This window comes from Amphibalanus amphitrite, unplaced genomic scaffold, assembly GCF_019059575.1.
Source record: "Amphibalanus amphitrite isolate SeventyFive unplaced genomic scaffold, NRLGWU_Aamphi_draft 000144F_arrow, whole genome shotgun sequence".
Taxonomy (NCBI): Eukaryota; Metazoa; Arthropoda; class Thecostraca; order Balanomorpha; family Balanidae; genus Amphibalanus; species Amphibalanus amphitrite.
The window spans coordinates 896441-910529 of NW_024881639.1; the positions used below are offsets into that span (position 1 = coordinate 896441).

Genomic DNA, 14089 nt, shown 5'->3' on the forward strand with positions numbered 1-14089 from the left:
ACTTAGTTCATCATCTAGCACGAGCTCGATGTGAATTGGATTCACTAAACATTTATGTATGTAGGTACCGGTTATTACTTGAACATACAGCCCTAAACGCTCTAACTTTAATTCGGTAAGGTAGAAAGAAATAAAGAAATATTGGTAAAAAAGCGCGAAGTCAAATTATGCTTTTTTGGCGTTGATATTCACTTATCATAATAAGGTCTAATTTTCATGGCCTGCGCAGTCGTTGGTTCCCACGGCGTGTCCAAGGATGTTCCGCAGGAGAGTCGTCCGTGGTTTGGAGTCCCCCGCCGCGGGCGCCCGCGGTCTGATGGACCGTCCGCCGTCTCTGTCCATGCTCTGGTGCTGCTCGCGCGCACACAGACCCGGAAGCAGAACTGGCTCTGGAGCGGCTGGCCGCTGACCTCGAATCTTTGTCTCAGACAGGGCTCATCCATGAGCACATGGCTTATTCACATGGGTATTTATAAAAAAACAGCCGTTTAGACCTTTTGTGTATTGGCTAGCTTAAACCAACTACCGGTTCATTGGTACTGTATGTGCAATGAGTGAGGACATTTGGGTGAATTTGCCAAACTACGCAGCTCCGAGTCCCGGCAGAAACGCCCATACCTACATACACGACAAACTATGCTAGGGCATTCAATCACTTCCACATAACTATTTTTTCATTAATCCATCAGATCTGACTATGCAGTATGCATGGTCTATATTTTAGCACGAAAATGATTTGTTTTCCATGCTGAAAAAATATTCCGTTTCCTTTTCACATAGCATTGATGTAAGTCTAAAGATTATTAGGTACCAATGATTAATGAACATTTGGGCACAACAGAGAGCCATCTTATGAGCTTTTTACCTCGCATTATAGGGTACAAAGCCCTAGGAAAAGCACTGTCTCCGTTTTAGCCTACCGACAATAACAATTGACGAAAGACTCTGTTTATTTCAAATGACTTGTCATACACCGCACAGGTGAGTGTTGAACACTTCACGCCAAGAAGCGCCAATTTCCTCCTGAACACTTCCTCCCACTGCTGCCTATACTATGGGAGCAATGAAGCAGTACCAACCCATGCATTAGCGGAGCAGGCTCGAGTGATTATCATGCACTCTAGTCACATATCCTATAGACCACAATGACAATGACAAAACAATACTCGAAGATTCACGGCGCTCATAATACGATAACTGCAAATACAATAATTATTACACTCATATTACATACGGCACACTCAACTCAAATGTGCGCATTGCCCTTCTCCTTGCAAGCACTGGTATCAATTCGTGAGCTGCACTGTACAGTGTATATGAGTTGAATATGATTTCATGAATACCAAAAAAGTGTCGACTCTAACTATCAACACTATCAACAATTATAGCTATTTTGTTCAGAATTAGTGTAAAAAACTGGCATTGCTAGTTTAAATCAAGAACTCTTCCAATAGAGAACAGCGGGCTTCATTTAACAAGTGGTGTGAGTATGAACGTATAGCGGATATACGTCTCATCGAAACATGTACTCATACACGAATAGATACGCGTACACGAGCATAACCGCTAAACGTTTAAAACATTTATCACAGACACTGCACTTACGACAGAACATGGAGCTAAAACATTGACGCTCGAACCAATGGTCATTAACTGGACAACAGTTACATTGGACTGGACACAGTGAACTGACACTGTGAACACTGGAAGCGCTTGCGAGCCGTGTTGTCGTTCACCAACACTGTTAACGGTACTCTGATGGTCACTGCGGGCTTCCATCAGTATCTCTCGCATGATGTGTTGTACCAGTGGTCGCAGGTGTTTGTTTTCGCGTTGAACGCTGTGCCCACGCCGCAGAGGTAGTCGTACTTCTTTCCGTCCGGCGTACACTGGTGGTACACCTGCCGAGGACAGCCGGACGGTCAGGTCCGACTCACAGGACAACTCTTCACCGGTCTCGGATATTGGCGGCGCCTGCCGCTGTGTCACGATTTGAATGAATGTTGAAACAGCTGCTTTCATTGCCAGTATACCGACTGAAAGTGTGCAACAATGAAAAGAGCTGACGCGTAAGGGACATTATTTTCGAAACAAGTAACAGTTGCCCTTTGACTCATCATTAGGATTTTTGCCCCTGGCCATTATGCTTATCTTTACAACAAACATGACATCACTGAAGCTGCGGCAAGCGCTCAGCGGTTCTGTCTCGAGTCAAGAGATGAAACTCGTGGAATCACGAGCATTATCAGAAATAACGATGCCTAGAAGCTAATGTGATGCAACGTCTGGGAAGAACATCGACGCTGGGAAAAGAACATCGCAGGCGGGGAGGCTGATGCCTGGCCTTGCGGAATGCAGGAGTGTCGCCGTCTCATTATTCTGAGAAGTCGTGCGGTGCGGTTAGGGTGGAGGGTGAGAAGCACCATACTTTGTCTCCTTATTTACAGTACGTATAGAGCTGCGAAGACTGCCTTGTTACCGGGGTTTGTCCGGCGGTCTGCGGCAGTGCTGTCCGGGACGCGCGGCCGTGCCGGGGTCGGTCACCAGTGCAGTGGTGCAGTGACGACACCAGCCCTGCTCACCCCCCTCCCTCTCCCGCGGCCCCGTACCGAACCGGACCGGTCAGCCGGCCGCGCCGCGCCGGTCCGCAGGGAAAGGATGCTGGGACGAGCCGGCACCCGCTCCGAAGGTCAGCTGCCCCGCCCACCACCGAGCACGTCTCCAGCTAATCGCCGGCGACATGTCAGTGCACGGAAATTGATGACAGTAATTCGTTATGACAGTGAGAAATAAGCTCTAATGTGTGGAGAGTGCAGCAATGGAATTAGACAATATGTTGTGCCAAGAATATCGCTGGGAGTCAGAGACTCAACAATGCACAGTACACCATCACGAAAAGGCGGAGGCCGCAACAGTGCACACTACACCATCACAAAATGGCGGAGACTGCAACAGTGCACACTACACTATCACACACAGGCAGAGACTGCAGCAGTGCACAGTACGTTAGCACACAGGCGGAGACTACAACTGTGCACACTGCACTAGCTCATCCAAGCGGCGAGTGCAATAGTGCCCAATACACTATAATTACACACAGGTGGAGACTGCAACAGTGCACACTATAGTCTGTTCCATATCAAGCTTGTAGTCGGAGTTTCTTCGGCAGATCGCTCCTCCGCTCAAGAATTTGCGTCTTAACCCTCGCCGGCCGAGGGGGGGTGCCGCCCTCCCATAGGTTTTTTTTTGCGATAGCTCCGAACACGCTGGCGATAGAGAGCTGAAACTTGGCATACCTGACCTTTGATCCAAGCCGCATCTTTTGACACCAACCGCATTTTTGGGTCAGGTCAGGTCACTGACCTATGACGTCATAAGTGAACCTCTGCACGGTCTTCAGATGTCGCAACTTCGCAACGCCCTCACTGCCAGAGGAGATGTCACAAGGAAATGAAACTTGCAGGATCTAGTATCCATTATGAGTCTCACAATTTGTATATCTCGGATTTTTCCTAAAGGTCATATGAGGTCAGGTCATTTTCGTGACCTTACCATTATAAGTCAATGGGGAAAAATGAAAACTGCTATTCTGGCGCCGGGAACGATCTCCAACTATCTCAAGCACACAGAATCGTGATTTGATGCACTCCTTGCAAGGTTAGATGCGTCACTTTTGCAATGTTGATCTTCCGTGACGTCATTTATGACGTCATCAAGGTCATATTAGTTTTCGTCAATAACTCCCGATCAAATTGAGCTAGCGAGTCGAGAAAGCCACCAATGGACTCAGGAAGACCTGCCGAATCGAATGATATGCGACATGACCTCTTTCGACCAACTTCGTGACCTGGGGGTGCTGACCTGACCTTGACCTGAGGTCAACACCCTAAGTTGACCTGACCCGAACAAAAAGTATATCATTCGACGCGCCTGAGCAAGGCGAATACGATGCTGCCAAAATCGCGGCTCTGCGGCCGTTTTTTACGAAGTTATTCACCAAAAACTAAACCGTACCCTTGGGCACTTGACCTGACCTCAGAGGTCATCACTTGACCTAGGACCTTAAAATCGGGTACCAATCTCTGCGTCTCGTAACGGCACACACGCTCGTTTTTCCGCGACGCGCTAGCTCCACCAGGGGCGAAACGGCGAGGGGGGGTCGTACCCGCCCCCCCCCACTCCCTCGGCCGGCGCGTATGTAGAAAACCAATAGGTCCGGCGAGGGTTAAAATGTAAGAGCTGTATATGCTGAAATCACGCACTGCTTTCAGCACGGCACTTCGGCTGCAAGCTTGAAACGGAACAGAGTATACACTATTAGGGTAGGGTGGGGTAATTTGAACATGTGGGGCAATTTGAACATAGTGTGAATAACACAAAATTACGGAAAATCCATAAGTCGAATGACAATAAGACCAATGAGAGAAATTATCGTAACTAAAAGGGCTATCATATGAACGGGGTTTAAAGTTTCAGGGAATGAAGATGTTGACGCACAGTGTAAAAAAATCAATTTCACAAGGAAAAACGCCTAACAACACGTCATTGCAACTTCATTGCAACGCAAAATCTTGCATTGCTAGCGCCTAATACGCAACGGCTTTTGTTGTATAATGACCTAATCAGTGCCTTCAATCCAAGAAATTTGCTTTTGAACCCTGTTTTTTAAAATGGCAAAATAACTTTTAGCGTGGGGTAATTTGAACATAGTGTGAGAATTTGAATGAAGACAGGGATAGCTCCGAAAAAAACAACGCTCCCAGTTTTTTTTTGCCAATATTTTCGACCCAAGGCAGTAGCAGATAAGTGATGCCAGTTTTAGAAAATTTACGTCTAATATCCGTCTAATGTCCGGCATTTTTGTTGATTTTCCGTCCAAAAATGTTAAAGTCAACTATTTGTCCAAATATGTCCGAAAATTTATGCAGCTATCAACACTCGAAACCGTCATTTATATTGCTTATCATGTAATTTTACCAGCCGAAAAGTTTTCATTATATTGAGAGCTTAACAAGCTTTCCATTCGCCAATCAATCCTATGCACGATTACTTTATAAAAAGCGGCAAGCGCTGAAGTGTAGCAAGCCATCGTCCAATGTTGTCCAGTCTGCTACCTTTGTCCAACCAATTCCGAATTGGACATTGGACAAAATCAGAACTCCAAATGTCCAGGTTTCGATTGGCACCACTTTAACAGATGTAGTACGGTTGGGAGAGTTTTTATTGAACAAAAATGATAGACGTTCTGTTAATTGAAAAGGGGCGAATTCTGTCAACTGACCGGTGTGCAGCGTGCAGATATTGATACTCTGCAACTGTTATTTTTGCTGTTGTGTTGATTTTTCAAGTGAAGGTATGTTTAGAATTGTTCTGCCTATTTGTTTATGGTTCAAACAACATCGGTGCTGGCGAGACTATCGTTTTTATGACAGGTAAAGGCAGTATGTTCAAATTACCCCACGGTGGGGCAATTTGAACACACCGTGACTTATTATAGTGCATGTATGGCCTAAACTTTTGAATTCATTTTAAAAGGGGAAAAAACGCAAGAAATTAGCCGAAATAGAAATAGGGTAATTTCTTGCGTTTTTTCCCCTTTTAAAATGAATTCAAAAGTTTAGGCCATACATGCACTATAATATGTCACACCTGTCAATTGATAATCCTCAACACCGTGACTTGGTGGAGAAGTGAGGCTATGCTATTCAAGGTATGCTCGGCTCGTCCAAAAATGAGGCTTGCATGGTGAAAGCAAGTGACACTTGCGCTACTGAAGCAGTTTTTCTTCATCCAGGGTTGAACTGGAATTTGGTACAATGGAGAAGACGTAAAAATATGTTCAAATTGCCCCACACTACCCTATATATAGGCGGAGACTGCACTAAAGTGCACAGTACACTAGGTATTAGAGATGTCAATCGGATACCAACTTTTTGATATACTGATACCAAACCGATACCAACTTGGTATTTGGTATTTCAATCCTAATGTGTTTGGTATTTTGTTGGTATTATGAACCCTCACTAATGTGTAAGAAGAGGCTAAGAAATTGGTAAGAAGTTGGTATTTCCCTCTTGTTCCCATGTTGGTTCGGTTTCGGTATTTCCCCGCGGTTTTGGTTGGTATTTGGTTTGGTATCGGTGTTCCGATTTTCTGTAATTGACATCACTACTAGGTATCATGTATAAAGGCAGAGACTGCAACAGTGCATACCACAATCGCACATACAGGCGGGGACTGCAACTATGTACACCACAATAACACATACAGGCGGGGACTGCAACCGTGCACATTACAATAACACTGATGAGTAGAGACTGTAGCAGTGCATAACGAGGTAACACCGATAGGTGGAGACTACAACAGTGTATTGGAACAGTTAATGCAATCACAGTAACACCGAGAGATAGACTGCAACAGTACCTATCACAGGAACACCGGATAAGTAAAGACTGCAGCACTGCACAACACAGTAACACCGAGAAAGGGAGACTGCAACAGTACCTACACAGTAACAATGATAGAGACTGCAGCAGTGCACACCACACTATCACATACAGACGGAGACTGTAACAGTGCATAGTACCTACACTATTACATACAGACGGAGACTGCAACTATCCACAACACACTATCACATACAGCGGAGACTGCAACAGTGCACACTATTTACGATGAGTAGAGACTGCAACACTAGTGCACAACACGGTAACACCGATAAGAAGAGACTGCAACAGTGCACAACACGGTACCACTGATAAGTAGAGACTGCAGTAATGCACAACACGGTAGCACCGATAAGTAGAGACTGCAACAGTGCACAACACGGTAACACTGATAAGAAGAGATGAACTGCGCACACTACAGTAACACCGATAAGTAGATACTGCAACAGTACACAACACAGATAAGTAGAGACTGCAACAGTACACAACACGGTAACACTGATAAGTAGAGACTGCAACAGTGCACAACACGGTACCACTGATAAGTAGAGACTGCAACAGTGCACAACACGGTAACACCGATAAGTAGAGACTGCAATAGTGCACAACACGGTAACACTGATAACAAAAGACGAACTGTGCACACTACAGTAACACCGATAGGTAGAGACTGCAACTGTGCACACTACAGTAACACCGTTAAGTAGAGACTGCAACAGTGCACAACACGGTAACACTGATAAGAAGAGACTGCAACTGTGCACACTACGGAAACACCGATAAGTAGAGACTGCAACAGTGCACAAGACGGTAACACTGATAAGTAGAGACTGCAACAGTGCAAACACGGTAAAACCGATAAGTAGAGACTGCAACAGTGCACAGCACGGTAACACTGATAAGAAAAGACGAACTGTGCACACTACAGTAACACCGATAGGTAGAGACTGCAACTGTGCACACTACAGTAGCACCAATAAGTACAGACTGCAATAGTGCACAACACGGTAACACTGATAAGAAGAGACTGCAACTGTGCACACTACGGAAACACCGTTAAGTAGAGACTGCAACAGTGCACAGCACGGTAACACCGAGAGGTGGAGGCGGAGACTGCAACAGCGCATATCTACCCATCGATGAAAGGAGACTGCAACAGATCATAACACAATCATACCAATAAATAGGCAACAGCAGTGCACAAGGCACGGTTTCGAATGATTTAGTCTGCAGCGATGCGCACCACAACACACAGAAGGAAACGATACAGCTGTGAAGCCAGATCGGCAAGCAATGGTGTTCATTCTGTCGGATTGTTCCGATTACCGTCGACAGGTGGCACTAAGCTCTCTATGAGTTCTGCAGTGAGCACAGGTGGCACCACGGCTCGGCAGCCGCGGTAGCGCATGCCTATAGTGCCAGCGCGACCTCTGGCGGTCATACACTGTACCAGTAGCTCCGTATCTCCACACGCAGCATTTAAGGGTCCCACAGGTGGGCACAAATTACCTTACTTACCTGATAAGGCCTCAATCAAATGCATAAATGCGAATGGACCCTCTGCCCATGTGCGGTAATATAGCTGTCTCGGAAGGTATACGGTGGTCTTAAGGACCACTAGTAATATGAGAGAACCTCACCCCGGTCTAAGATGCCAGAGAGGGCTCAAGGAATTTCGGAATTTTATAGGTAGGTATGGGTCAGGAGTCAGGACTGTTACGATCCCAACAGAATCTTCATTACCTGACCTTTGATTCAAGCTGTATCATTTGACATCAATTACTGGGAAAAGAAGAAAGACTAATGACAAGCAGTTAGGATATGAAGGTATTACACTAAAAAACAAAACACTGGAATGTTCTTCAAAGTCGTCTAAGAATGGCTGTAAGAAATGTCATACTCCACCATCCTAATGCCAAGCTTCACATTTGAAGGCCAATGAGAATTTACGACTGAGCTGGACGTGAGTTTCAAACGGCCTTGAGGTCGTTATCTTGCATGACAAGCGTCTCTCACTGGAGCACACCTGTGTGATCTGTGATGTGATTTTGAAACGGCCCCATGAGCCAGCTCTGATTCGGCCGACTGGGGCAGCTGGGGCCGATGGCCGGCGGCGCCGGACCGTCTGGGAACTCTCCGGGGCTGGGCTGTCTCGCAATCCACCTCCGTCCTCTGTGCGGCCTATCGCAACTGGCAGCGGCCACGGCTGCTGCCACCGTGACGCGACCAATTACAGTCGTCACGGACAGTGACGTCACATTGGTCACTGTGCTGGGAGGTGGCAGGGGCCGGCCCGCTGAATCCCAGGGGCATGGGCAACAATTTAAATACCGGCTTAGGCCAGCGACAAGTATCCACAAGGAATACCGTGTCTGATCCAGGATTTTGTTTAATGCGTTTTATCGTTTGTACCTTTTTCGCTTCTCCAAATAATGGTGTTTTAAGCTTCTATGTTTTAGAAAAGCAAAACTGCAGTTGTATGTTTCTAATGCACAAATAAAATGTAATAATTGGCAATAAACAGTGATCTACTGGGTAATATATCGAGTAACTCATGGGGAGGGGTAATGCTTCTTTCTCATGTTTGTAGGTAAGCCCATACGTTAGTGCCTCTGATAATCTATCAGACTGACTACTCTACAATCAGATTACCAGGAGGCTCGCCTCCCGAGAGCCATCGGTCACTTATTTATCTATCCTTCTCTGTAGTCTCACCTACAGTAACTCCCGTTTCGACTGACAACAAAAGACTGTCTTATGTCTAGCTCACCGTTTTAGCTGTCTGCTATATCACCGACCGTCTAATCTGCATCACATCAGTCTCACCTGGCAGCCGGTCTGCGAGTTTCCGTAGAATCCCGGCGCCCGGTGCCGGCAGCTGAAGTACACCCGCGCCGGGATGTCCAGCAATCCCGGGATGACGCCCTTCTGGGTGATGGGCATACCGCCCTCCGGCACTATGGTCGTGGTGAACAGCGAGCCTGCGAAACGCGGCGACGGTTCAGACTTCAGACATTCAGCCTTCGACGGCATGCATATTAGTCGGAAAATACAATAGTAACGTATACGAGTATACTGGATATGACAACGCAATAATATAAACATTAAAGTAAGCATTTCGCCTCTAGTTATCGAGTATGCGACCCTCCCTATCGTACCTGGAGCTGTGGGGAGTGGACTGATGGCCGCGGCGACGTGCTCCTCCGGTCTGTCGGGCGCCGTTCGGATGCTGTTAGGGCTGACGGAGCTGTACGTCCTCCACCGCCGCTCACTCTCCGTCCCGTCCGTCCGTCCGTGAGGCGATATCGGTTCTTTGTGAGGTGTGACAACCCCTGTGAGACGCGTGCTTGTATCTTTATGATATTTGTCCTGCTGTTTAGCAGGATTATTGCCTCCATACCGGTTGCCTGTCGTTGCTTGGTAGTTTGTGGTATTAATGTGCAGTGTGTCAACATGTTTGTGTGGTTTTCCGAATTGTTTGTGCAGTTTTTCGGTCTTCAAATGAGATATAAGGGCTTTAACGAGTGATTTGTCAGTTTCTGTGTTGGGCTTGTCGGTTTCTCTTGTAGTCGTTTCAGTTTCCCTGTGTCGCTTTTCTATCTCTGCGAAGTGTCTGTAGGCCTCCGAGTGTGGCTTTTCAGAGCCTTTATGCTGTTTGTCGGTGTCTCTGTGTAGCTTGTTGATCTCTCTGTGAGACGTGCCGGTCTCTAGGTGCGGCCTTTCGGCCACCGCTGTCTCCAGCCGGCCGCTGCCGCTGTTCGCTGCCGCTGTCTCCGTGCCGACTCCGTGCCGGTTGTCCCCCGCTGCCGAAGCCCTCACCAGCGCCCAGTCCGGCTGCTCCGGGGGCGGTGTGCGGGTGGCGGCGGGCAGGGTCGTCTTCCGTCTCCTGTTCCGCTGCGCCGGAGAAACAGTCGCCGTGTGCGGTGCCGGGATCGGCTGGGGCACGGCTCTCGCCCTCAGAAGCGACGTCTCCTCCAGTAGCCGCTCAGCGAACGGCAGCTCGTCGGCGCTCTCTGTGGTCGTCTCCCGGCTCGGCGGCGGCTCCTTCCTCTTCAGCTCCACAGACTCGGGCCGGAGCGCGCGCACGGTCAGGGAGTCGGACACGTCGGCCAGGTGCAGGTCGATGATGCGCTGCAGCTGCTGCTGGGCCAGCAGCTGCGCCGCGCGCCGCCGGTGCTGCAGCGTGCGCCGCCGCAGCTGGCGCAGCGCCCGGCACCGGGTCGCCAGCGACGCCGGAGGGCCGCCCGGAGAGTCGCAGTCGAACGCCGACGGGGTGGGCAGCAGGGCCTCCACCGGAGCGGACGTGGTGGTCTCCTTTGGTGTCGGCGGAATGGTCGGCCGGTTGGGGGTGGTGGTGGTGGTGACCACGACGAGCGGAGACTCGAGGGCGGGCTGTCTCCCGCCGCGTCCGCGCCCATCGTCACCGTTATCGTTCCTGTCACCATCACTGCCCTCTGCAGCTTCCCTGCCGTTTATTTCATTGCTCCGGTAGACGGGGAAGACCAGGAACTCTGGCGGCAGCCGGCGGGACCGCTGTCCAGCCGCCAGCGGGCTCCGCCGCCGGCCGGGTCCGCTCTCCGCTGCGACGACCGACTGCGGCGTCTCCAGCTGATCCCCCGGCGCCGGAGCCTGCGTCGGACCGCCTCCCTCCGAGCTGGACTGACCGTTGAGCAGCAGCCGGCCGCCCAGAGTCAGTGAGATGTCTGCCCGGCGGATGGGTCGCCGGTTGGATTGCCGCCGGGACTGGAGGGTGCTCGGCGCCGGTCCGACGGGATTGAACGGTAGGCCGGATGTCGCCGTCGGCCGTCCGTCTCCGGTAGCGTCACTGGGGCTGTTAGAGTCCATCAGGAGCGTGGCGTCTGCACGCAGCAGGCTCAGAGACGCCACCAACAGGACTGGAACCACGCTGCGGCGCATCGACAGGCGCGCCAACATCGGTGCATTCATTATCGCCCTGTGAACGGTTTAGAAGACTTAAGCTCAGGCTACACTATCAGCGTTTTTTCGGTTTCTGCGTGATTTCGGTTTCCGCGTTTTTACGGTTTCTGCGTTTTTTCGTTCCGGACGGCCGCCGCGTGGCCGGTGTTGTTTATTAGCGTAGTGATGGATACGTGATCAAATTAATTAATTATTCATGTTTAAAATTATCGTGTTTTAACAAAATTATAAAAAAATAATTGTTTAAAGGATTTTACAACTAGCAAGAATATATTTTCGATCATTATCATTTGTCAGCTTAATTACAATGATCATATTTGAAGTAGAATGATGACTTTTAAAACACATCTTGTCTTCTTTAATCATGAATTACACGATTTTCATTATTTACATTTGAAACTGTTCCATCGTTACAATATTATTAGCAACGATCACTTCTAATCATTCATCACTAAAACGAAATCCCGCAGAAACCGAAAAAAGTTCACAGCCCTGAACTTTTTTTCGGTTCCGACTCGTCGGTTTTTGCGGGTTTTCGTTCCACGGGACGCCAAACTGGCAGTGTAGCTTGCGCAATGTATTCGCTATGAGGCGAACTTGACGACGCGAACCGAAATCCCGCAGAAACCGAAAAAACGTCAGAATTCATACTAGTGTAGCTTAGGCTTTAGCAATTCGTAATAAAAAGATGCCGCAAAAAATAAAAATAATCGGGAAACTAAAATATAACGCATTTATACATTCGTATAAAACTACTTTGTAAGCGAAAATTAAATACTAATGATAACCAGGACCTAATATGGGCTATTTAAACTGTTCTAGACTCTTTCAAATGCCGTGGTCCTGACAGTGGCTACTTTTCGAGGAGCGCTGTGGCCCGAAGCCCACTTGACTGAACGTGATCTAATTTTACTTAAAAACAAATTACCTTTTTCAATAGTGTTATTAATGGTTCCTAAGATTAAGTTATTACTTATTTGAAATTAAATTAGTCACCCTAGATACAGTGATAGACACGTCTCGCTAAATGCATGCTAATGAACATTGCCCAGCTCCAAGTTTACACAGAAGGCGGGACCCACCTTTCAGTGTTTCATCCCCGGCGGTGAATCTCTCCTGCGCCTCTCCGACTGTCGCGCTTCCCTCTGCACCGACTGTATCAGCTCTGTCGGCTCTGTGTTCTGCCCTGCACACGCAGCACTGTGGCCGGCCACAGTGGCTAGTCGGTTATATCGCCGCAGCGTTGGGCAACTCTCAGCAGCGGCAGCCACTCAGATGACCGGCACGCGGCGCCACGCGCCACGGGATGCCCCCGGCAATGCTGGAGGCCAGCGCGCTCCCACGGCACGCGGCAACGGCTGGGAGCGGCGCTCACTGGATGGGAGGGTCCCCGCGCCCATCGCGCCGCGGACCGTCGTCGGTGGTATCTGGAGGGTCCCCGCCCATCGCGCCGCAGACCGTCGTCGGTGGGATCTGGAGGGTCCCCGCCTACAGCGCCGGGGCAGTCGTCGGTGGGAGTAAGAGGGTCCCCTCCGACCATCTGGGGACACTTGTCAGTGGGAGTTGGAGAGCCCCAGTGTGCATGGCAGTGATAAGAGGGAGGTCTCACCTAAGCAGGGAGAGCAGCAGTAGCATGGAAGTTCTACTTCTAAGCTCATGACAGCCTGACAGGCGATCATCTACCTTTTTCTCATGAGCTCAAGATAACGGTGCTGTGACGACTTTGGGTCCATGTAAATACAGTGTTGCTGCGAACGGTGAAAGACTACATATCTTTTAAGATTGTTTTGTTGCGAGACGTTAAGAAAAAAGGCGACCAGGGTTTTATTAAAGTTTTCTCTTTAGTCTCACAACTCCAGGACATGGATGAGTCACCATCACCAGATTTGACTCAAATCCATGTAAACAGTGACACCCAGGTAAAGGGAGGTCAAAACTCAGTTTAAGTGTCCATGAAGGAGTAAACCTGACAAACAAGTTCATAATCATTGGCTCTCCCATTTGACACCCATGGCCGGCAGACCATGGTAGATCTGTGGACTGTCGAGTGTCGAGCCACGTTCCACGCCGGTGCAGGGCGGCGATCACTGACGGTGACAACCCGGTCATCTTCCATCGAACGGTGGCACGCGAACATAATATTGTTCACATCTTCGAGCCATAAATGTGCCACTGTCCACCAACCTATAATACCCACTCGTTGTAATGAGTGTCAGCCTTATTTATGAGTGTCATATGTCATGATACATGGGTATTTTAAACATGATCGAGCCTTTCAGCGTCACAAAAGTGCATCAGCCCCCGAGCACCGTGGTGGGCTGTGTGACGGTTGACTCATCCGAGTGGCCTCGCGGTGGGGTCGGCCAGCGGCCCCCCGGCCCGACGCCGGCGCCGCGCATGGCACAGTGGCGTCACGCGGCGTTACGTGACGGTAATGGAGGCTCGTTGCAGCCTGGGAGCCGTGGAGGCCGCGCTGACCGCCCAGCCGCGGACGACGCCCGTATAGATAAACGGTATACGGCACTGTTGCAGAGACGCGGTCAGTGCAGCCGCGGGAAGGCAATCGTGCCTCGGGATTGTGAATACCGAGTCATGAGGGATAATAAGCTTCTAGGGAATCTCTGGAGACATGTCAGCATGCATATCTGCGCTTATCGTACGCGTAAAATCATGTTTTTTATTTATGGTTACGATTTTGTTGGTCA

At 49.1% G+C, this 14089-nt stretch overlaps 1 protein-coding gene across 1 annotated transcript; it reads right to left on the bottom strand.

Annotated features, from left to right (window-relative positions):
• Nucleotides 1–932: 932 nt before the first annotated feature.
• Nucleotides 933–11904, bottom strand: LOC122382680. The gene is made up of 3 exons (XM_043368340.1): nt 9605–11904; nt 9273–9427; nt 933–1901 (listed from the first exon to the last, which is right to left on the bottom strand). The coding sequence occupies exons 1-3, from the start codon at nt 11391–11393 to the stop codon at nt 1779–1781; spliced, it is 2067 nt and encodes a 688-aa protein (XP_043224275.1). The 5' UTR covers nt 11394–11904; the 3' UTR covers nt 933–1778.
• Nucleotides 11905–14089: the final 2185 nt, after the last annotated feature.

What these genes read in the sequence shown, in the direction of transcription:
- LOC122382680 (XM_043368340.1), bottom strand. Translation starts at nt 11,393, where the DNA reads ATGAATGCACCGATGTTGGCGCGCCTGTCGATGCGCCGCAGCGTGGTT. An exon ending in TCCACTCCCCACAGCTCCAG is followed by an intron (nt 9,428 to 9,604) that starts GTACGATAGGGA and finishes CGCGTTTCGCAG; the next exon opens with GCTCGCTGTTCACCACGACC. An exon ending in ACTCGCAGACCGGCTGCCAG is followed by an intron (nt 1,902 to 9,272) that starts GTGAGACTGATG and finishes TGTCCTCGGCAG; the next exon opens with GTGTACCACCAGTGTACGCC.